This window comes from Ipomoea triloba, chromosome 9, assembly GCF_003576645.1.
Source record: "Ipomoea triloba cultivar NCNSP0323 chromosome 9, ASM357664v1".
Lineage (NCBI taxonomy): Eukaryota > Viridiplantae > Streptophyta > Magnoliopsida > Solanales > Convolvulaceae > Ipomoea > Ipomoea triloba.
The window spans coordinates 7,960,213-7,983,707 of NC_044924.1; the positions used below are offsets into that span (position 1 = coordinate 7,960,213).

The 23,495-nt window shown below is 34.9% G+C and overlaps 3 protein-coding genes, 1 long non-coding RNA gene and 3 other non-coding genes across 7 annotated transcripts in view; all 7 read left to right on the forward strand.

Moving 5' to 3' along the window:
- The window catches only part of LOC116030053 (haloacid dehalogenase-like hydrolase domain-containing protein 3), a 4,742-nt gene extending 1,865 nt beyond the window's left edge, over window positions 1–2,877 (forward strand). The window contains exons 2-6 of the mRNA XM_031272159.1: window positions 334–440; window positions 1,117–1,225; window positions 1,358–1,519; window positions 1,608–1,781; window positions 2,586–2,877. Coding sequence (XP_031128019.1) covers window positions 334–440; window positions 1,117–1,225; window positions 1,358–1,519; window positions 1,608–1,781; window positions 2,586–2,615 — 582 coding nt within the window. The 3' untranslated portion in view covers window positions 2,616–2,877. The remainder of the gene's footprint in view (window positions 1–333; window positions 441–1,116; window positions 1,226–1,357; window positions 1,520–1,607; window positions 1,782–2,585) is intronic.
- Window positions 2,878–3,994: 1,117 nt separating this feature from the next.
- TRNAS-AGA lies at window positions 3,995–4,076 on the forward strand. The gene has a single exon. It is a non-coding gene; the product is annotated as a tRNA-Ser (tRNA).
- A 111-nt stretch (window positions 4,077–4,187) lies between these two features.
- Window positions 4,188–15,011, forward strand: LOC116030047 (nucleolar protein 10). Its single transcript, XM_031272148.1, has 16 exons — window positions 4,188–4,591; window positions 6,191–6,289; window positions 6,881–6,972; window positions 7,269–7,369; window positions 8,504–8,594; window positions 8,852–8,910; window positions 9,081–9,201; window positions 9,408–9,476; window positions 10,030–10,082; window positions 10,166–10,274; window positions 11,470–11,640; window positions 11,739–11,897; window positions 12,178–12,270; window positions 12,814–13,005; window positions 13,439–13,638; window positions 14,066–15,011. Exons 1-16 carry the CDS (start codon window positions 4,459–4,461, stop codon window positions 14,490–14,492), a joined length of 2,169 nt encoding a protein of 722 aa, XP_031128008.1. The 5' UTR covers window positions 4,188–4,458; the 3' UTR covers window positions 14,493–15,011.
- On the forward strand, window positions 14,920–16,276 carry LOC116029511 (transcription factor ORG2-like). Its single transcript, XM_031271563.1, has 3 exons — window positions 14,920–14,985; window positions 15,297–15,593; window positions 15,676–16,276. The coding sequence occupies exons 1-3, from the start codon at window positions 14,920–14,922 to the stop codon at window positions 16,117–16,119; spliced, it is 807 nt and encodes a 268-aa protein (XP_031127423.1). The 3' UTR covers window positions 16,120–16,276.
- An 865-nt stretch (window positions 16,277–17,141) lies between these two features.
- Window positions 17,142–17,244, forward strand: LOC116031137. Its single transcript, XR_004100566.1, has one exon. It is a non-coding gene; the product is annotated as a U6 spliceosomal RNA (small nuclear RNA).
- A 3,545-nt stretch (window positions 17,245–20,789) lies between these two features.
- Window positions 20,790–23,469, forward strand: LOC116030056. Its single transcript, XR_004100355.1, has 4 exons — window positions 20,790–21,052; window positions 21,804–21,850; window positions 22,566–22,684; window positions 23,218–23,469. It is a non-coding gene; the product is annotated as an uncharacterized LOC116030056 (long non-coding RNA).
- LOC116031134 lies at window positions 20,849–20,951 on the forward strand. The gene has a single exon (XR_004100563.1). It is a non-coding gene; the product is annotated as a U6 spliceosomal RNA (small nuclear RNA).
- Window positions 23,470–23,495: the final 26 nt, after the last annotated feature.

The window sequence follows — 23,495 nt, forward strand, 5'->3', positions numbered from 1 at the left end:
TTTTTTTTTTTTTTTTTTGTGTGTGTGTGTGTGTGTTTTATTGCTTATGATTTGGATGCCATAGTTTTGTCTTGTTGATAATTTCAATTCATCAATTGTACAGTTACCTATGTTTTGATAATATACTGGTCTTTAGTAGGAATCACATTCTTTTTGCATTTCTCTACCTGATTGAAAATGGGATGGTATGGTTTAGCTTGCAAGTAGGTCTTATTTCACTCTTGACAAAGGCCTTTAACTTACTGCTTACTATTTTGTCTTGGTTATATAAGATAATGATTTTATGGAGTTTAACCTTTCTAATTACTCTTCTGTTTCCCTTTAATGTTGCAGATATACAGGCAAATTGGTGAGAAATATGGGGTGGAGTATTCTGAAGCTGAGATACTGAATAGATACAGAAGGGCTTATGAGCAGCCTTGGAGTAGATCTAGGCTCAGGTGACTCTTTTGGTCTGGAAGCATATTTTAATACCATCTTTTCTTCTAACTATTTTGCCTAGAATATGTCAAACGTCCTGTTGCAACAGGGGATGCTAGCTAGATGTATAGCTAAGGTCCATAGTCGTGTTTGGTCGATGGTGCTATTTGCCAATTTCTGATTTCATATAATCATCGGACTTTTTTTTGGTCATTTATACTGACACAATTTAGTTCAGATCTGTATGATTATGTGTCCTGCTTTTATCAGTTGGCCCATAGAGTTGTTGATACCTGGTTCTGATTTATACTTGATTGGAATGCTGATATAGAAAGGGTTAAGCTATTGTCTATTAAATATTGACTTGATTGAAATGGATAATTATTTAAATCCCAAATAGTCTTAAAGAACTCGTCATCTTGGTATGAGACAAGAGAAAAGTGAGCTTTAGTGATTTGGCTTGAGTTACCTTTGCATCTTAGGTGGATTTCATTTTCTTACCATATTCATTTCTTTAATTGGGTGGAAGATGCTCTTACTGAAATAAACTCTGAATTCTTTCGTTTTTCCTACTAGTGTATGTCCTTTTCTTTGTGACTCCTCAAAGAGAAACTTATTCTATTCCTCAGTAGACAGTTGGCATGGTGTAGCATATGACAACAATACTGTCTTAGTGTTTGGTTTATTGAATTGCAGATATGTTAATGACGGGAGGCCATTCTGGCAGCATATAGTCAGTTCGTCTACTGGGTGTTCTGATTCTCAGTACTTTGAGGAGTTGTATAACTATTATACCACTAACAAGGTTGGCTTCATTTGCGAATATGATTGATGGACTTTAGAAATCATTTTCTTGATACTCGGAACAAAATATTGGTTCTTCAAGTCCCAGAGATAAAATCTAGTTTCCTAAATAATTAATTAATTTTCTTAACAGGCTTGGCACCTGTGTGACCCTGATGCAGAGAGGGTATTCCAGGCTCTGAGAAACGCAGGGGTAAAGTTGGCTATTGTTTCAAACTTTGACACACGCTTGAGGCCATTGTTGCGGGATCTGAACTGTGATCACTGGTTTGATGCTGTGGCTGTGTCAGCTGAAGTAACGGCTTATTTCCCTTGTTATTTATTTCTCCGTTTCAGATGCACGTTATTACAGAGCAGTTGCTTATTCTCCCTCTTGTAAGCAGGTCGAAGCAGAGAAGCCAAATCCGATGATATTTTTAAAAGCTTGTGAACTTTTAGGAGTAAACCCCGAGGATGCGGTGCATGTAGGGGATGACCGTAGAAATGACATTTGGGGTGGTAGAGATGCTGGCTGTGACGCCTGGCTTTGGGGTAGTGACGTGCACTCGTTCAAAGAGGTAACTGATGAATTTCTCCTTCACATTCCTGTTAACAATTTTTACATTGACTGGTAATTTTTCACTTTAATGGTCCCGTGAAGCGTCAAAGTATTTGATTGGCATATGCTTTTTCTTCTTAGTTGTGTCGTCAGTTTGAGAAAACAAAGAAACCGCCATCTCTAATTCCATGCGTCCTTTCTTTCACATGATTATATCTTACAGAAAATCCACTTGAAGACTGTCATGAACAAACATGGTTAATTGCAATTCCTTTTTAACATGTTTAAGCGACTCACCCCACTTAAACCAACGCCTTTTGGTAACATTTTCTGTTAGCTTTTGAAAATGAAGAGTTGAGCGTTCATACTCCATGTTCCCCCTTCCCAAACGACCAAACCCTTGAAAGAAAAACAAAAATCTCGAGAAAAGCATAGAAGGGAAAGACCTTTATCCACATGGTAACGAAAGTTGCCAGATGCCCCACGCCCCCACTACTTGAATGATGCGTTCTCTTTCTTCTTTTCCTTTTTAAAACTAAAGAGCATTAAGTGGAAGCTGCATATGAGTGATAAGTAGCAGGAGAATCTTTTTGCCTCCTTTTCCTAATTTTCTTCGGTAGGATTCCCCTCTTAAGCAGCAATGACCTGTAATGGAAGATAGCTTCCTTTCAATTCTTCATTAATTCTTGGGTTGCACTTTCATCATCTCATCTAACTAGTTTGAATTCACTATGTTTGCTAGCAAGATTTCAGTCTGACAAAGTCGTGCACTTTTTAGATCTTCGGTACAATGATCTAAAGGGTAAACTTGTTTTTGGTGCAGGTTGCCCACAGAATAGGAGTTCGAGTTTGAAAGAATCTCTGTCTGGTCACTTGGAATCTGGGCAGACACTTCCGCTGTATAAACTACATACAAAGGATTCACTATATATGTGAATCTTCTCAGAATCTGTTGTACATATTCTCCATGTTTGTATGTGAGAGGCTATGTTGGTTGGTTGGTACTTGGTAGTGATGAGTTGAACGGAATAAAACTGTTTGCAGTTTCTGTCCCTTGCAGAATTTCATGTGCTTTCTTGCTTTGTTTCTAGTGCAAAGTTTTCAACTTATTTTAACCTACTATTACTTTTCCAGTTATGTCTTAGGGTGTGTTTGGTAACTTGTAAAATGACTTCCAGAAAATGTTTTCCGAGTTTTCTGTGTTTGGCAACTCCTGGAAAATGTGGTCAACGGAAAATGTTTTCCGTTGACCAAGGAAAATCAGTTCATTTTTCTGGAAAATGACTTACGGAATTTTTTTCCGTAAGTCATTTTACGGAATCGCCAGAATAGCTGTTTAGCATGTTTTTGACCAAAACCAAGTCATATCACCCATGACCATGGACCAAGGAGGTGGGAAAACCGTCGAAAACCTTTGCTACATTTATTTTTTATTATTTTAATAAATTCTATTCTTTTTATTAAATACCATTATTTTAATAACTATTATAATTTTTTATATTTTAAATAAAACAATTACAATGTTTAAGTATACAATTCTATTCATTTTCCAGAAAATGAACCAAACACACAAAGTGAGTTTTCCATAATACATCCAAACGCTGGAAATGAAACTGTTTTTCAGAAAATGACTCATTTTCCAGAAGTCATTTTCCTGCTTTCCAAACGGACCCTTAGTTGAATATATTCCACATCATAATTCGAAGTTTAAGTAAGGGATATGAGCACAAACAATAATTATGGATGAACTGGCTAGTGGCATGAAGTGACTTTCTCATATGAGAGGTCATGGGTTTGAGTTTCAAAAACGGTATCGACTCTTCTTTACGAAGATAACAATTTTTAATTATTTTTTTAAGTTTTTGAATGGTTAAACCGACTTTATTATTACTCGTTTAAAACTTAAATCCAATTTAATATGTAATAAATTAAAATAAAAGTCAATTATAAACCTCATAACATTAAAGAAAAACAAATTGGGAATATATGACGTATGCTAGAATGCTAGATCATTGTTGTCTGTAATTGGACTCGAGTAGTGAGTACTCAAAGAATTAGCAAACTACATCATGAATTATGATTCACATTGTAAAATAAATAACTGATACAACATTATTTTTAATATAATTTCCACTTATTTTTAATGTACTATGTGTTTATTTGTAGATATCACTTTTTGGAATAGCCGTTTTTAGAGTACTTTAACTTGATATTACACATTTATCAAACAAAGTGGGCGTGCCGGAGTGGTTATCGGGCATGACTAGAAATCATGTGGGCTTTGCCCGCGCAGGTTCGAATCCTGCCGCCCACGTTTTGTACCCCCATTGCCTATTCGGCTTGAATATACCGTTTATTTGATAGGTTGAGCCCCGACCGATTTAATGGAAGAGACCAAAATCCCCTTTTCCCTTTTATTTATTCGGCTTGAAATCCGAATCGTTTACTTGTTGGGTCGGGTCCCGATCCGCATTTAATGGTAGAGACCAAAATCCCTAATTGGAGAGCTAATAGCCTAATACATCAAACCCTGAACCGCCAGCCAGGCAGCCATTACAGAAACCCTAACAAAACCCCTAAAAAACTTCTATACTGGACGCTTACAGGAGGTGGTAGGCTGAGCTTAGCTGAAAGGAGCTTTGATTCTTCGGCGTTTTGTCTGTCTAAAATTCCAACCTAAAGCTGAAAGCTAAGCAATGGCGTACCAAGGCGGGAATTTGAAGTCCACGTCGATCAATGGGGTTAAGATGTACTCCGTCGCCGGTCAAAACCGTTCCGTAGCTACATGGCTTCCACCTAAGAAGCTCAGAGCCCTTCGCAAAGACCCAAGTATGCACTTCCCAATTTTCTCTTTATGCAATTGCTCTCAAGTCTTAACTTGTAGTTATAACCCATCATACTTCATAGTAATAGAAGTAAAGCAATTTTCGAAGTCAATTTGTGATTTACATGTTCGAAGTACGTACTAGCTGTAAAAGTAGTGGTATAGTGTCTTTGATTTTAAGTTTAGTTATATAGAAAGAAGTAATTCATGCATTTGTTAATTAATATTGGTTTTTTTAAAGACTTCGAGGGTTTAAAATCTGTCTCTTTATGAATTTAAAGTAATTTGTACTAAGATTGTGAAAAGAAATGCAAGTGCAAGTGTATTTTCATGCACTTGGATTGCAGCTCTTGATGATCTTCAATAAACTTATTGACTTGTCCCAAGAAATAAAATCTGAAAGGTTTGGCCTTTTGCACTAGAAGAGATTTTTAGACATCAGTTTATACTTTGTATTAATTTATCTTGATCTATAGTTATAACCCTGCATTAATCATAGTAATGCTGTAGATTCAAAAAATCTGTTGAGATATATGTGCCATCAACATTTGGCTAGAATAACATCAATGGTACACTGTTTATATATATATATATATATATATATATATATATATATATATCAGTGTTATCAAGGCGTCGCCTAGGCGTCCGGGCGGTCGAGAACGACCGCCTAATCTGCTCGCCTCGCCTAAAAAAAAAGGATCGGCGAAGTCGCCGGAAACCACCGCACGCGCCGGCGCGTGACGGCAGAGCAGCTCGGAGACGGTGGCGAGTGAAGGCGCGTGAGCTCTCCGATGGCGGTCGGACTCCTTGCCATGGCGTCGCCGCTGCTCCCTGAACCCAGCCCAGGCACTAACTTGCTCCAATAATAGGTTAAAGGTTGAAAATATTCATATCTGGTCTGATATTTATATATATACACATAGGCATAGAAAGGAAAGACTATTGAGCTGTCCAATACACTGCAAGTCTCAAGGAACAAGTTTCAAGGAACTTTTGAGATGCCCAATACCATAAAGTCCCAAAAATATTAATCTAACATTTTATATTTAATATTAATTGGTTTATATATATATATATATATATATATATATATATATATATATATATAACCTCATCGCCTAGGCGACGCCTAGGCGGTCGCCTAGTCGACTAGGCGACTAGGCGATCGACGGCATCTCGCCTAGAAAGTCCGCCGTTGATAACTATGATATATATATATATATATATATATATATATATATATATATATATATATCATAGAGATAAAATTGTTCATTGGTCTTAGATATTTTGGAATTTTAAAGTTGGTTTACTTTTGGATTTTGAAATAAGTTGTACTAAGCTGCTAGAAGAATGAAAGGCTCTGTCTTTTTGTATTATTAGAGAGCAACTTAAAGACTTAAGTTACTACTGTTGTAAATGGAGAGGATAAGGATTGATTGTGTCTAGTTTGTGCTTGTAAATTAGTAATGATATGGTTCATGCACGTGGGCTTTGGAAGTATGGATTACTCATTTATAGTTTCTTGATATATACTGATTATACTCTTTTTAGGAGTATTTTTCTCTTTTATTAACTTTTTGGTCTTTTTTTTTTGGTAGATTATTTGCAAAGACTGGATATAATCCAAGATTTGAGATTTGAAACTGCTACAACTAGAATTAAGGTGACTCCTGATGGAGAGTATCTCATTGCCTCAGGTGATTTAAATTTCCAGATATGTGCTTAGAACTGTTGGATACTGAAAAGATATACATAATGTTATACAGTTACAGAAAACAATTTCTAGTTTTCTTGCTTCATGTCTTTCCTTCATATCTTTAATATCATGTGCTTTACTGAAATCTGTTGTATGCAAAATATATCTGTCTGGTGTAACTTATAAACAATTTACATGGTTTATGAATATATCAGAATTCAAACATTATTGTTCTCATACACTCACATGTTAGGCTATCATTTAAGGAACATGTTCTCCCTTGATGCTTAATGAAGATCGTCTATGACTCTATGCCATAAAATTTCATGAGCTATTTTAAAGTATTTTTTGAAAGGGAAAAAGTACATTATGTTAAAGGTCTCATTGTCTCAAACCCTGAGAATTTTTGGGGAACTTTGAGATCAAAAGTAGTGAACTATTGATGTTTTCTGCACTTCTCTTCCTGTTCCTCTGTTGGTTGTTGCCTCTTTGTTTTCCTTGCTTGGTGAAGTTGACGAGTATTTACTGTTATTCACTTTTTCCCGAGCTATTTGTTAGCTCCTTTACCAATGGTGATGATTATTTAATTCAGGCATTTACCCGCCACAAGTTAAAGTATATGAGCTGCGTGAACTGTCAATGAAGTTTGAAAGGCATTTGATCTCAGAGATTGTTAACTTTCAGGTATTAAATTCTCATAGGTGCAAACTTATTGTAAGCTCTTTAGTCTTGCTATGAGAATTGCTTATTTGCTTGTCTTCATGTTTGCATTCCTTGCTGACTGTTACACTGGTGGTTGGTTATTGTTTGATTGGGTTTATAATTTGAACATTTTATGATAAAATACTGTATGTTCATGCAATAATAAACAATATTAATTATGTGGGTTCTGTTATGTGATTATGCCACATTTAGTGCATTTTATGTTATCAAACTGCGTCTTCTGCAACAAGTTATTTCATGCTTCTCTGCTTTTGTAGGTCTTGAGTGATGACTACTCAAAAATTGCTTTTCTTTGCTCTGATCGCTCTGTTCGCCTCCATGCAAAGTATGGAAGTCACTACAGTTTACGCATTCCAAGGTTCTTTCCTCCTTGCTTTGAATTCTGAACACATAACTGGAACAATTTGTAAATTAGGACAAACTGATGATACTATATCCTGAACAGTATGCGAATGTTGATGCAACCTTTCTTAGTGACATGCTATTTACTTTATTCTCAGGCCAGTTTATTGTGTCTTGAAAAACTTTCGTCCTTCAATTTTCTCATATTGAAATCTACTCAATTCGAGGCCATATTGTTCTGTCTTGAAAGATTTTCCTTGTTCTATTTCTTAGAGTACTGTACTAGCTGTTTTTAGTATGTTCTTCATGTTTTTTTTTCACTGTTTGCTCTAAGTGTTTGTTTGGCCCAGCTGGAGCTTATTGGAAAAGACATTTTTTTAAAAAGCCTTTGCACAATGAGCTTTTCTCACTTATTGGGCTTTAAAAGCCTTCTTGTCTTTTTAGTCTTTGGCCAAATTTATGCCTTTTGGAGTCGATTAGCTCTAATAAGCTGTGGGCCAAACAAACACTAAACAAGATTATGGCATGAAGATTTGCTTTTCATCTAAAAATTTCTTAGCTACTCCGGCAGGTTCTATTTCTTTGTTTGATTGAATTAGAGAAGAATAACTGCAGTCCAGACTCACAGCAATATAATTTGATGGTGGTTTATATTTTTCTGTTTCCCAATTGAAGTATTACCGAACTTGTATAGTTGTATATCACTCTGCAGGGATAGAATTGAAAGATGAACAAACTATTTTAGTTGCACTGTGAACATTACAGTGCTTCCAGATGTAGAACATTTCTGCATATCTCAAAATTCAAAAGCTAATTTCATGATACATTCTTTTAGTTTTAGATGAATCTTGCCAAATATAATGTTGGTATCAGTAGTCAGTACATGCTACCTGTGACTGTGAATGTTTCTAAAGCTTGCCAGATTGATTAGACAAAATTGGTGATAGTTAGATATGGCTAAATCTGGTAAAATCTCATGTTTAATGCTGGATTAATTCTCTGTCCCTCATGAGAGAGGGCAGCAGCAGTTGGTTGCCTCACTGGATATCCTATTCATTTTAAGCTTCACTCTGGTGACTTATCAATATCATCATGTAACAAGCTTCACTTCTTACTTATTAAATGTTTGCTTATATTTTCTTTGAAATAGGATGGGAAGGGATATTGCATATGATTGCTGGTCTTGTGACTTGCTATGTGCTGCATCATCGCCAGATTTGTACAGAATAAATTTAGAGCAGGTATATATATATTTTTATTTCCTTTCTCGTTGATATCTTTGTATCTTTCATCATGTCTTGCAAATTCACAAAACATTATTTTTTTGTGGTCTTTTATTCATATTTTTGTATATATTATGTATATATGATGTCAATATTTGGCTCTTTTAGTCTATGGTGATTCAATATGTTTTAGTATATTAATAGCTTTTGTGGTTTATCACCTTGCTTATTTCCATCTTCAGGTTTTAAAATTTTATATATATTTTCTTTTGCAGGGACGCTTCCTTACCTCTTTAAGCACACAGTCCCCAGCACTAAATGTTGTTTCTCGAAGGTTATTTGTCTTCCTCCAAAAGTGGTCATTTTTAAATAAATCCTTCAAATTATGTGCAGGCGTGCATGACCATGCCCCATAGTAGGACAAGCAGTTGGAAAATCTTCTCTCTTGTTTTTCACTTAGTCCTTTCTTCTGATATTTTTCCATCAATACGCTTGGTTTTTCAGTAAGATCCATGGACTGATTGCTTGTGGAGGTGATGATGGTGCTGTAGAATGCTTTGACTTGAGAGCAAGATCTTCAGTTGGCAGGATAAATGCTGCTGCAGCTGCTGGTGATCTTGACCAGGTTGTTTCCCATACCAATAACATAAAAATGCTACTATTACTTTTTATTTATCCAATATAAAGCAGTCAGAACTCAGAAGGGAAGCAAGTGGTATTTTTTATAATAATAATAATAATAATAATATAATAATAATAATAATAATAATAATAATAATAATAATAATAATAACTAAAGGGTTGTAAAATACCATTATGCATAAACTGCAGGAGGTCACTGCAATAGAGTTTGATGGGGATGGAGGTTACCTCATGGCAGCTGGAAGTAGTGATGGAAAGGTAAGCTAAATGAACTAAGGAAGTTGTGATACACTGAAAAGAGTATTTGATTTTCCATTCCATACTTTGCATATGCATGATTTCTAATGCCTGAGTAATGAGAAGCTGTAATTCATTATAATAGAAATAAGATCTTTTCTTAGCTTCTTGGTCCAAGTAGAATTTTCCTTTAGCAGTGGGGTGCAAGATATGCTGTACTTCATCTTCTTTGGAATCAAACAGTAGTTTGAGCCTGGTTCTCGCTTCATTTTGTTACTCCATAATCCATATATGAGGCTTTAGAAATATTTCTTCTAGATGTATTTTTGTTCTTTCAGGAACTGCCCTGATCTGTAGAAACATGTCTTTTTGGTTTTGTATGTTCTCATCTTCTGGTTATTGTATATGTAGTTTCATTTGGTTTCTTCTGGACTGTCTATCAAAGTGTGTTATGCCAGTTGACACCTAATAATTCACCTTTTGGATCCTTGATTTATCTATGACATTATTCTTTATGCTGGTGCATATGTTTTAGCACTTCTTACCAAGTGACACACTATTTCTTGGAGTGCAGGTTATGATTTATGACCTGCGTTCTTCACAGCCAATGCGTGTAAAGGATCACATGTAGGTTGCTCATCAAGCTTATAATGTGTTTCACAACTTGTGCTGATTTATTTATTACTTATGGTTCTGTGGATAATTTGTAGGTATGGAAGCCCAATACTTAATATTAAGTGGCACAAGACACTTAACACCGAGCAACCAAAGTTAATAACTGCTGACAGCCACATTGTTAGGGTCTGGGACCCCAATACAGTAAGAAAATTTGTCATTTTTCTCTATTCTTTTTCGTTTTAGCTTCTTGTAGTTTTTGATGCCCTGAACTTTTGAGTGTTTTCTTAATTTGCTGATTTCTAAATCTATGTACTCCAGAAATTCTGATGAATATTTACTTTTGTTATTGACTCTTTTTTTTTTATTCTTAGTGTATGAGAGTTAGCTTTTCTGACACTCAAAACTGATGTTTGAAAACAATATTATGTTAAGACTGGCTTTAGTGGGTTTATTGGAGTGTAGTTAGCTTTTATCACAAATTATTTGGTGAGCATGCGTTTAATCATATTACAGTACACTACAATGATGTTCAAATTAAATTGTAGTCTTGACAGTGATGGTTATGGCCAGAACCCATGATTTAATGGTTAATGAGTGAGCATTTAGCTCATACGCCTTCCCTAACTTTTACCATTATGGAAATAGTGTTCTGTTAAGATGTGAAGTAGAAAAATAGTGTTGGAAAAAGATGCAAATTGTTACTCTTGTTTGGAACCAATATTGTACTTTTGCTCTCCTGGAATGAAGAGAATTAGAGGCCTTTTGGCAACTTGTTTCTTTTGTAAAAAAAATAATACAGAAAGACAGACATATATATATATAAATCCTGTGAAACAACTGCAGACATGGTGTTCATTAACGATTTTGTTTTCTGTTTTTGTTTGTGTTTTAAATGTGTAAAGCTATGAACAATAACATCTCTGCCAAAACTCTACCATTTTTGACCAACCCCTCCCCACTAAACTAGTCCTATTTTCATCTCAGTTTGATCTGATCCAACAACCAATACCTTCCTGATGCACCTCATCAATTCCAATTCCCTTGGCATATCCCAGCCTCTCCTCCCTTCCTGTGTATTATCGAACTATCCACCACCTTACAAACAAAATATTAACCCAAGCATGTTTATGTTTTTAGTTTCTCTTTGACCAACTGAAAAGAAACTAAATTATAAGCCAACATGTACATGTTGTAAGTAGGACAAATTTAATTACCAAACAGCCCCCAAATGATAAGTGCTGTACATGTCTTAAGGTGTCTTAGTTGCAATTAGGACTATTTTGTAATTAATGGGTTTCATGCTAAATTTATTTTACTATTTCTGGATATGATGTCTCAAGTTGTTTGAATTTATTTGGGAGTTTCTATTGACTGTCTGCACATTTGACATTTTCAGGGAGAAGGCATGACAAGCATTGAACCGACAGGTGGCAGAATCAATGATATATGTGTGTTTAGTGGCACTGGCTTGATGTTGGTAGCACTAGACTCCAGTCAAATACCTTCTTATTTCATACCTGCACTAGGCCCAGCTCCTAAATGGTGCTCTTACCTAGAAAACTTAACGGTATGATTAAGCTTCCTATTGTCACTTCCAGAATATGCTTTTGATTCATCTTTTTGGCTTCAACCATTGAAGAGTTTTCTTTGGGTTTCTATTCACAGGAAGAGATGGAGGAGGGTGCACAAACAACTATTTATGATGATTTCAAGTTTTTGACAAAAGAAGATCTTGAGAGGTTGAATCTGACTCATTTGATAGGAACCAACCTCTTAAGAGCCTATATGCATGGTTACTTTGTTGACTACCGCCTGTATAAAAAGGTAAATTTATAATACAATTTTTTTTTTCTTGTACCCATTAGCTAGTTGTTTTGAACTGAAAGAGTATCAGAGTCTGAGTTGTATTCTACTATTCTGAATGTTACTACTTACTACTGCAAGTAACTCTATCAAAGTTTGCTCTCCTGAATATTTGATAGAAATTATGTCATGGATCTCAAATCCTATTTTTAAGATATTAATGCAAGGAATTCGTATATAATATTATAATGGATTTGATGGTTACTTTGCATTAAATGCTTATTGATGGTTACTTGTGCAGGCACAAGCTCTTGCAGATCCATTTATCTATGATGCATACATAGAGAGACGGAAACAGGAGAAAATAGAAAAAGAACGTGAATCTCGTATCACGGTTAGTGTTATATGTGTAAACAAACATTTGGGGTTGGTTTTTTTTAATCTCCTTTATTGTTGCCTGTTGATTATTAGTATATATATGCTACTGTCAATTAACATTTAATGGGAGATTGTGGTTCAAAGTTAAGGAAAAAAAACAGGTGCAGCAAACATAGCTACAGATGAATATGACTGAAATATGATAATATGCCACAGCCTCATTCTGATTGAAATGTTTATCCCATCATTTGATATAAATTTAATATCTGAATTACTTTCTCCTTTTCAATATGAAAATAAATATTTTAGATCTAACCATAAGAAAGGTGGCATTTTGTTAACTGAAAGAGAATTTCAAATAGTGGACTAATAGTTTGATTTTGGGTTAGTAAAAAAATATAGCGTTCCCTGTACAATTCATCTAATCTCTCCTGTTTTGCTAGTTGTCTTTCTTTATTAGGTTATAAATCACTTTATTTTAATCTTGCATGAAAGGCACGATTTCCAAGTGTTAGCTTTTTGTGCAATCATCAATCTTAAATTCCTTATATTTGTGCAGATCAAGAGGAAATTGCCAAAAGTTAATAGGGCATTTGCATCTCAACTTCTTGAGAATGAAGAAGCTGAAAATGAGAAGGATGCTGATGTTGCTGATGCTGATGCCAAAAAAGCATTAAAGAAGAAGAAGAAGGGACCAACCAGCAGTGAAATCTTTGAAGATGAACGGTTCAAAGCAATGTTTGAAAATAAGGTATTCCGAAGTTGCTCAATTTGTATTTGAAAAGAAAAATTGAAATTTGGTTGCCTGGCCGGAGAGATAAAAACAGAAGCTCTGATTTTGTTACTCTCCCATTACTTAGCATACGCTTCTTATTAATTTCCTATTTCTTTGCTACAAGTGTCAAGAGTTGGGATAACCTGGAGAGATAGAGGGATCCTATTTGTGGCTCATGTATCTTATTCCTTTCATTTTTTTTCTGTCTAAAAACTCTTATGAGTTGGAAAGCTGATGGCATGAAAATAGAGGTTTTTTTCCAGTGTGTTCCCTATTCCAGTATAGAAAAGTTAACTGGTAGTGAGTGGCATGTGCATAAAAACAAAGTCATTCTTTTACTGCCTTACTGTTTATTTTGTATGAATTATCTTCCAGATCAGATGTTTACATCTTTTAATGTTCCATCCAGGATTATCAAATTGATGAACTTTCTCAAGAGTACCTAGCATTTCACCCTGTGCCATCTACAAAGCAAACTTCATTGGTGGAGGAACATTTTATGCCTGTTTTTGATGGTGAGGAGCCAAGTGAATCTGATGAATCTGAAGCTATGGAGTCATCAGAAGACGAACTGGACAAGAACCCTAAAAAGAAATCACGAGGTCCAAGGTGAGATGTCCATGAATTCTCTCTCTATAAGTGTGTGTGTGTGTGTGTGTGTGTGTGTTTTGCTTTTTAAATCTCCAGTGCAGAATGAAGCATTTGAATCTGGCTTTTACTCACTGTTCTCAAATTGGTCTACTCTTTGCTTTTACTTTTCTTCTCTATCTCTCTCCCCTTTTTGAGATTGAACAAGTTTTTCCTTGAAATATCAACTGTGTAAAAACATTTTTAAAAAATCCTTATTGATTTTTTCTGTGAATATATTTTATATTGAATTATTTGATAGTATTGGCTGTGAATGTAAAAATGGAGGATTTCTGAACTTTCTCTTAAAATGAAGGGCATGTACATTAATTGCTACCACAAAAGAAAGTACGTCAATGAGCCTCATTGTAATTTATCTAACCAAAGTTCTCATGCTTTGAAAATCTAGATTGTATGCAGTGAAGGATGAGAGGCATGCTGAGGCATTCTGGAATAGTAAATCACTTGCAGAGGAGGATGCTCTTCCATTGGAAGAGAGGGTAGCGGCACTGAAAAATAAGCAGCAAGGTAATGCTTTTGATGATGTGAAGGTGGGAGCAGGAGGATCTCGGGAAATTTCCTTCGTCACCAGAAGCTCAGCGAAGTACAAGGAAGATGACGAGGATGAAGAAGAGCAGCCTCAGAGGAGAAGAGGGGTCCAGTCATTGAAACTGAAGCCTGATGGGTCAGGAGGGTTCAGAGGCCGTGGCAGAGGAGGGAGATTTGGAATGAGAGGGGGAGGACGAGGGGGAGGGGGAGGACAAGGACGAGGGGGAGGACGAGGACGAGGGGGAGGACGAGGACGAGGCCGTGGTCGTGGTCGTGGCCGGCATTAAACCACATAATAATACCCAAGTCCACTTAACCAGTCACCTATATGTGGTTGCAAATGGATACACTAAGATTTTATTACACACCAAGGCAGATCAGTTGGCAAGAGATTTATGGTGTTTATTCTTCACCACCCATGTAGCCGCAAGTCTAAATCATCCACAAGGGATTCTGAAGTTTCTAACTAGAACATTGAGTATTGATCTTTCACAGTTTTAAGGGTGAAATTTTCCTCCCCTTTCACCCTTATTATTATTTTTTTTGTTATCCAAAAGTTTAAAAAGATACGTCAAGACTATAAAGTATTTTCTGTAATATTTCAAGAATATCTATGTAAATATATTTGCTCTATTGATCATTTGTGGGTGTCAATGTGTCATTGTGAAACATTTTTCTTGTACTGGGAAGAAAGTTGACTATTAGTGGTCTGACATGCCACATGGTACAACAGTGCAGTACTTGAGCTTAAGACAGGACATATTAATTAAGGCTTGTGAAGTAAGATGCACACCACACTTTATGCATGTCTGAGTGTGTGCAGGTCTTCATGTCTCCATACTCTTTATTTTTTATAGGTACATATTCTGTTGTGTTGACTCTGTTTAGTTCACTATATTCTTTTCAATTATGCTGATCTCCTGTTGCTTTCTTGGCTATTCTTTTTTTTTTTTTTATACCCAGTTTGTTTTTTATAATGTTAAATTTGTTTTATATATGTTCTGAGAATCTGTGATAGCTCCTGATGAAAGCATTTGGTGTACTTATAAATATATGCTATTATTGTGACATCTGACTAACAATTTTTCTAGAAAGTCTTGGGGAACATAGCCATGTTGGCCTTTTCTTCTCCTCTGTCATTTCCCAGCTCTTTCTGGCCTTTAGAAGAATCCATTAGACATGAAGAATTCAACACTGATGTGTACAGAGATGACATGACTTTCCTTGACCCACATGGAAGCTGTGAATCTTTGAAGTTTTCAGAGAGTAATGGTGCTGCCATGGAGATCAAGAAGCTCAGTCATAATGCCAGTGAACGTGACCGGAGAAAAAGAATCAACGCCCTCTACTCTTCTCTCCGTTCCCTCCTCCCCGCCTCAGATCAATCGGTATGAACTATTCTTTCTTGTTCGTGTTCTTTAAGGTTGCAGTAAGAGCAGACATTACTCATTAATGTTTGATGTTTTACAGAAGAAATTAAGTATTCCAGCCACGATAACGCGTGTTCTGAAGTACATACCGGAGCTGCAGAAACAAGTGGAGAGGCTGCAGCAGAAGAAGGAAGAACTGGGTTCAAGAATTTCCAGGCAAGAGAGTTCATCTGCAGAGTTCAACAAGAGAAGAAGGGTGGAAACCCAGAGCTCCATAGCAGCTGTTTCAGTGACCCGAGTAGGCGAAAGACAAGTCGTAATTCATCTGTGCACCAACAATGGCAGCAAGGTCTCATTTGCAGATGCAATCTCATGTCTAGAGAAAGAGGGAATGGCTCTAACAGATTCTTCTTCTTTTCAAACTGTTGAACACAGGGTTTTCTGCACCTTCCATCTTCAGATGAATGGCACTCCAGGGATGGAAGTTGATGAGCTAAAGGAGAAGCTATTGTCATGTTTTGAGGAGAAGGAAGAGAACTTCTAGCTTTAAACTGATAGATGCTAATGTATTCACAATCATCCTAAGAGACACACCTTAATAATGTACTTACAATTAACATATTATGTGTTGTAGGTGTATGTTAACTGTATATTATGTGCATGTTAACTGCAACACATAATATGTTAACTGCAAGCATATAATCTGAATGTTATTTTGGATCATAGTATAATTATTGAATTTTACGTTAGTTAAATAGGTCCAATCCAATAGATAATAACAACTTTAATAGGCGGGTCAAACAACAATCCACGTCTAGAAACCCAAGTTTATTAAAGCATGCTTCACACATTATTAATGACATTTAATAGTTAATACCCGCGTCTGGAGTAGCCACCACAACACAACACAAATGAGACATTATCTTGAGATTGTTATTTGTCATACTCTTCAAATAAAAATGTAAAATTGTGATCTAACGTTGATCATTATACCATTACTCTATAGCTTTTCTTATAGGTAATTATATTCAAACATAGTCTCAAAACACTATATTAACAATATTTGGCAGTCAAACATGAGTATGTATGATTTATTCTTTTAAACACTATTTATGACATTTAAGTACTAAACCAAGCTCCGTAGGGTTGATTAAACCAGTCAGGATACTTTATACAACAAGATAATGAACATTGCAAATAAACATATTTTATTTTTCTTTATAAATAATATGCTTAGCTTTCTTTAAATGTTATATATATAGTTACGTAAGTAAAATAAATAAGAATTTTATTATTCAAAGGACGAGTAAAATAAATTTTAAAATTTATAATATCGTATGCTTAGAAAACTGCAAATAAAATAATATAGAGAAAAAAGAGAGTATAAATATATACTAATTGTGTGCAGGTTTTGAAATAAAGGTTAAGTGAATGGAATGGGCCTTGATGACTTAACGGGCCGTTTTAAGATGGCCCTTTACATTTTGTTGCAGTTTCGTCTTTCCCACATCGGCTGATGAAACAACAAGCTTCCAGTATAGATACTCCGCCATGGTAGCACTTAGCGTCCCTTCGGGGACGTCCGATAAAATTGGAACGATACAGAGAAGATTAGCATGGCCCCTGCGCAAGGATGACACGCACAAATCGAGAAATGGTCCAAATTTTTTTTTGCCCAAAAACCCTCCCATGGATTCCTTGTTCCCTGTGAATGCTCTTGAGTTTTGGATTCCCTTAATTCTTAGGGTTTTCCGTTTCCCTAACCTGCTTTACCGCATTTGCAATTCTGATACAACGATGCTGTTGAGATTGGAAATCCTTTTAACCTCTTGTACCATTCCGGGGTCTTTTCGCTCTTACCGTTTGTTTGATAGAATTGAATGTGTATATAGGTTCTTCATACTTCAAATTGAAATCCAGACTGGAAAATTATTATTCTATTTCTTGCTCTATTGTTGTGCGTGTCTGTGTTTTGTATTGTGTCACTAGATTGTTGGTAGTTTTTGAAGTTGCAATTAAATTCATTTTATCTTAGTAAACAATGAAATTTCATATTTGTTGCAGTGAATTCCAGGTGATATGTCTCTGTTAAGTTTAGTATGGGGAATAAGTAAAGATGTGATTGACATCTAAATCACCATGTAGTCTCTGTAATTCTTGTGTGTCCAGGAGCTGAATGCCCATGATCTAGAATAGAAAATGGGAAGAATATAAAATAAACTACTCCATATAAGCAAAATCTCTTTTAGATTTGTTGTTACTTATTCAGAATAAATCATAATTTTGAACTATGAATGCTGATAGATGATTAGCATACCCATTGCTGTGGAAAATGTGACTTGTAATGGCATGCTGTCATGTTCTGTTGCTTTGAAATAGTTGCTCTGCTGTGTAAAACTCGAATCTTAGGGTTTTTGGTTACTTTAATAATTGGGTTTGGTTAATTTGTTACTTTTTCCAGTTGAGTCGAGTGTTTTGGTAGAGGTATGTTTGGCTATTTGGGTTAGCTTTAATGGTTTGAGTTAGGCGGTATAATTCAGCCGTTAATGTGTTAATGGGTCTGGTTAGCTTTAATGTGTTACTGTATAGCTTAGAATCTGCTAATTTTTTGGTGATTTCCCAGTTCTTCCGAACTTCATTAGATGGAATTTCTCAATCTGCAAAACTCAGGTTGAAACCATTGTACGAGTGATTTTTTTTAAAATCAAATTTCTAGCTTTTTAGTCCTTCATTTTTATTTTTATTTTATGTGAATGGATGAAGTTGTGAATTCTCTGAAACTCAGATTCATCCATATGTGCCATTGTGTCAGCCCATGTTTTGTATTCTGCAGCCATCATTCCAAATGTGAGAAAAAATTTCAGAATAAATTTCAAATCTCTTTATCCAGACTTTGAAAGAAAAATTCCTATCTCACCATGTATTGGAAAATTTCTTCCCAGATTTAGATGATGATTACCAAGAATTTTGCAAAGGAAATTATGAAATTAAAATGATCAAAATTGAAGAGCCCATGGAAAAACAATTGGAAGTTGTCTGAGCAAAAATTCTGACAGATGATTTTGGATGGACCAAGACAAAATTTGTTACAATGAATATTTTGAGAGAAGACGAACAAGGAAAAAATTTATTGTGACTCTACAATAGCATTCAAATTCTTCTTCTCTTTCCAAGTTGAACACTCAAGGCCAAACTTGGTTAAGACATACAAAAAACACAAAGAAATTTTCGAAAATTTTAGTTCAAGATCTTCTTCATTAGGTTTCTCTAAACAAAATTTGACAAGACAATTACTTTTTGGCGAATTAGTATCCATAGAATAAAATGCAGACCCCTAATTAAAGACTTTATGGCTAAGAGAAGGGGACATGTCCCCTCCATTAATTTTGAAGATCAACTTATCTCTGAGTTGTAAAGAATGAGATAATATTCTCTTTTATCTTCATCTCTTTATAACATCCTGTAAATATGCAATATGTGTAAAAGTAGATGATGGGATAAGACTTCAATACCACATAATTGCGGGCTGCCATGCACTTGAGGCTATAGTGGTTTAAGTTATTATTTGCATGTTTCATGGAAGATATGAAGTGTTTTAGTGTTGTTTATGCTCGTATCACTACTGTTGCATTGCATCTTACTTGGAGTTGAATGGTGGAGACTGGGAATGCTGAATTCAAGGTCACCAGACCTTTCCAAAATGAGATGATGGGGATCCAACCTCATGCAAAAGAGATTGGTTTAATAAGAGTATTGCTGTGGAGATTGGTGTCTCAATTTGTCTTCCATTTAGAAGAAAATGTTAATAAGTTGGAAAAAGGATCGAATTGACCCCTAAGTCGATTGGATAGTGTAATTAACCTCCATTAACTTAAAAAAGTTCCGTTTAGGTACCTTAAAAATCGGCTAAATAGTTCAATTGAGTCCATTTTTACCACCATAATAGGTAAATGCTGACATGTTAACCACATAGGCTCTGTTTGGCATAGCTTATTTAGGAGCTTAAAGCTTATTTTAAGCTACTAATAAGTTATAAGCTCTGTTTGGTAATGTTCTCAAAATAAGTTAGTAGCTTAAAATAAGAGCTTATTTTGAAACGCTACTTGGGGTAGCTTTTCAAAATAAGCTAGTAACTTTTTAACTTTTTTCCATCTTTATCCTTATTATTTTAAATAAATGACATCATTTACCCCCTCAATTAAAACCCTTTTGACATTTTCTTTTCATTATGTTTGGTTGTAATTTCAGTTTGATATTTATGTTTGAACATTAATTTTTGTATGAACTAATATTATGAATTATAAATATATTTTTTATTTTATATATTTTCAAATATATGTTCTTATTTTATATTTTATATAAATATATTGATTTCATTATTTTATATTTTAATATATTAACAAACCTATTTAAATTTAAAATTATTTAAATTGTATGAAGATGTCTTTTTTAGTCTTTTTATATTTATCAGCTTATCAAAAAGCTAATTTTACCAAACACTTTTAAGCATAACAGCTCTTCAGATTTCAGCTTCGAGCTTATAGCTTTTCAGCTTTCAGTTACTTTTCAGCTTTCAGCTACCTTTTCAGCTAGATTTGCCAAACATAGCCATAGCATTTTTTTCCTTCTATCTTACGTGAAGCTTTAAAAAAAAAAGTTTGGTTTCTAATAAGGGGTCAATTGCTCTAACCGTTCCGGGGCTGATTTGACCCTTTTTCCTAATAAGTTTGGTTTCTAAGTATTTGTCTCCACCACCTTGTCTTACATTACTGATACTAAACTTATTCGGTATGATATGACCAGCATGTTCTGGGTAATAGTTTTATAATGAATATTATAGAAATTTTCATTCTTTATAATAAATTTTCTATTTACTATTGCAAAATTTATAGATTAAATTGCAAAATATTCTATGTAATATTATGTCAAATAAAAAAATGGAGTAAAAAAAAATGAAATTTATTACCACCATAATATTGAAAACTGCTTTAAATAATAGGTTCAATAAAGAATGGTATATGCACACAAATATAATTCAACGAGAAAATAAAGCTATATAAATAAATATATATAATACTTTAATGAAATGGAGAAAATATTTATTATATACACATTTCGGAATTAATAAATTGGTAAATTTGGATTAGTAGCTTAGCCTTCTAATTTACTTCTTTTAAGTTGAAGTCGCTTAACTTGTCAGCTCCCACAGTCCCACATCGGCCAATGAGCCATCTTACTTCCAGTACATATACTCCGCCATTGGAGCACTTAGCGTCCCTTCGGGGACATCCGATAAAATTGGAACGATACAGAGAAGATTAGCATGGCCCCTGCGCAAGGATGACACGCACAAATCGAGAAATGGTCCAAATTTTTTTCTCCCCCAAAACCTCTGTTATGGATCCTTTGTTTTCCTGTGCAAATTTGGTTAAGTATTAAGCTCTGTAATGGATCCTTTGTTTTGCTGTGCAAATTTGGTAAGTATTCGCTAAGCTTCTCTTGAGTTTTGGATTTCCTTAATATTTAGGGTTTTCCATTTTTCCTAACCTGCTTGACGGTGTTCGGAATTCTGGTATATACGATGCTTTAGAGATTGAATGTATATATAGGTTCTTCATACCTCTAGTTAAAATGAAGAACGGAAATTTGTTATGCTATTTTTTTGAAAAAGTTTCTGGCTTTGCAATGATTACTTGCAGTATAATTGTGCGTCTGTGTTTTGTATTGTAGCCATTTGATTGTTGGTAGTTTTTGAAGTTGCAATTGAATTCATTTTATCTTTGTAAACAATGAAATTTCGTATTTGTAGCATTGAATTCCAGGTGATATGTCTCTGATAAGTTTAGGTATTAAGAATGAGTAAAATATTGAATTATTCAATTACATTCACAATTATGGGTCTCTGGGCACCTGGTTGTTGTAGATATGACATGTTGAGTAGGTTTATATGTTCACACATTTCTTAAAAATATGATGATCTGTGAGTGTAATCATTCATTTAGCGCTCCTGCTACTCTTGTTCGCAACCACAACCCGAGAGTGTGCACTGGATAGACCCATTTAACCGGCAAACCACAAATCAAGAAGGCCAATAGGTCGCTCGTTGAACTCTTAACTTGTAGTTACCGAGTCAACTGCTTGACCAACTTGGCTGGGGTTGCCCTTTGCTACTTCTGTTCTTTATTTCATAGAGATAGGTATTCACACCTAAAGTTGTTTCATTTTCAGAAAGAAAAGCTGGTGAGGTTGCCTTCTTATGCAAACTAATTTTACAGGTAATTCTGCAAACTCATTGCTTGTCAAGTTTGGCAATAGCAGTTCTGCAAACATTCATATTGTTATGGTTTACCAAGCACCTGGTTGTTTTGGGTTGATTATTGCTTCTTCCTTCTATTGTAGACGTGAGGTACAACATGTGCATATATTCTTATATTTGAATGCACGGACATTTTGGATTTGAATTACTTAAAATGTGATGATATATGAGCGTAATAATTCATATAGCTTTCCCACTAATCTTGTTCTTGATTTCATAGTTGAATCATGGTAGACAAGCAAGTGTTGAAGGTTTTGTTACTTATTGCAAGTAGGATGTGCAAGATACCTGTTTAGTTGATTCCATTATGAAAGGCAGTTATCCAAGCTGCTTGATTTGTTATGCAACATAATTAGGTGAAACTTAGTATTTAAAATCATGACACTATGACAGTAGTTAGTTTTGACAAATAATTACTACTGTTTTAGCACAAGATGAAATATATGAAATAATAGATCCGATTTTTATTATGATTGAAGGTTCAAAATACGATGCTAAAAATTATTGCTTTCTTAAGGTGATACTTTTGACTCCTTGATCTCCAATTAGAGGAATGGCACACACACCACTGGATATTTGGATTTGTCGTACATATAATGGAAAGATATCATTAAAACAAACCTAACTGCCGCATATGGTTGGTGTACGTGAAAATACATTTGTTGCACGTGCAGTGCAAAGCAGGGAGGATTTGTCATTAATATCTCTTCAATTACTGGTCTTAATTCTGGACGATTGCTGTGGAGCCTTGCTTATGCTTGTTCAATGGCTTCCATTAACACAGTGACAAAAGGTAGCATTTTTACCTTCAACATTCTCTGTTGGGACCCAAAGGTTGAACGAAATCGCATGTGCTGTTTTGCACTTTTGCTTCATTTGCCGATTGGAAATATCTAAACCCTAATTGGTGGGAGTTGTTCACTTTACATCACTTTAAATTTTCACGATATCTTTTTAAGAAGCAAAGAAAGGGGTCTTTGGCGAGTTGGGGGAAGGGGGAGAGAGAGAGATACCAGGGCATGAAGACTAGATATATAGAACAAAATGTTAATGAAACAATTCTACTTTTTAAAGCATACTTTACATTTATTAGTATTATATGCTGTACTGATTTAACTCTGAAAACACCAAAATCACCTGATAAATTGTTGCATTTGTTGATCAGATTGTCAGCCATGATCATCTGGGATTGTTGTCACCATCTATCCTTGTATAAATATCTTGGCAGTCTTCTATTTGCAATCTACTAATCTTGTTGATGTTTCACCCTTTTATTAAGCTGATAATTACTTCCTTCTTTGTTGTTTTCCCCTGAAATAATGACAGATGATGGCCATTGAACTGGGAATGCTGAATTCATGCCAAATATGAGATGATGATGATGATGGAGAAAGCTGATGCAAAGAGATTGGTGTCTCCATACTAAAATGTTGACAATCCCCATTTTTCATTACTAAATTGTAATTTGGTAGAGCTTTTTGATTAGATATTCTTAATGTATCCATGTCCTATTTAAGGGTTTCAACTCATTTTCACTTGAACATATACAGATAATTTTAGTAAGCAATTTTCATAATTTTTTTTTCTATTGCAAAATTCATAGA

Excerpts from the sequence above, each read along its gene's own strand:
- LOC116030047 (XM_031272148.1), top strand. The coding sequence starts at position 4,459 with ATGGCGTACCAAGGCGGGAATTTGAAGTCCACGTCGATCAATGGGGTT. Across the intron at positions 9,202-9,407 it reads CTGCTGGTGATCTTGACCAG|GAGGTCACTGCAATAGAGTT; the intron begins GTTGTTTCCCAT and ends CATAAACTGCAG. Across the intron at positions 13,639-14,065 it reads AAGAAATCACGAGGTCCAAG|ATTGTATGCAGTGAAGGATG; the intron begins GTGAGATGTCCA and ends TTGAAAATCTAG.
- LOC116029511 (XM_031271563.1), top strand. The coding sequence starts at position 14,920 with ATGCCACATGGTACAACAGTGCAGTACTTGAGCTTAAGACAGGACATA. Across the intron at positions 14,986-15,296 it reads TATTAATTAAGGCTTGTGAA|AAAGTCTTGGGGAACATAGC; the intron begins GTAAGATGCACA and ends CAATTTTTCTAG. Across the intron at positions 15,594-15,675 it reads TCCCCGCCTCAGATCAATCG|AAGAAATTAAGTATTCCAGC; the intron begins GTATGAACTATT and ends GATGTTTTACAG.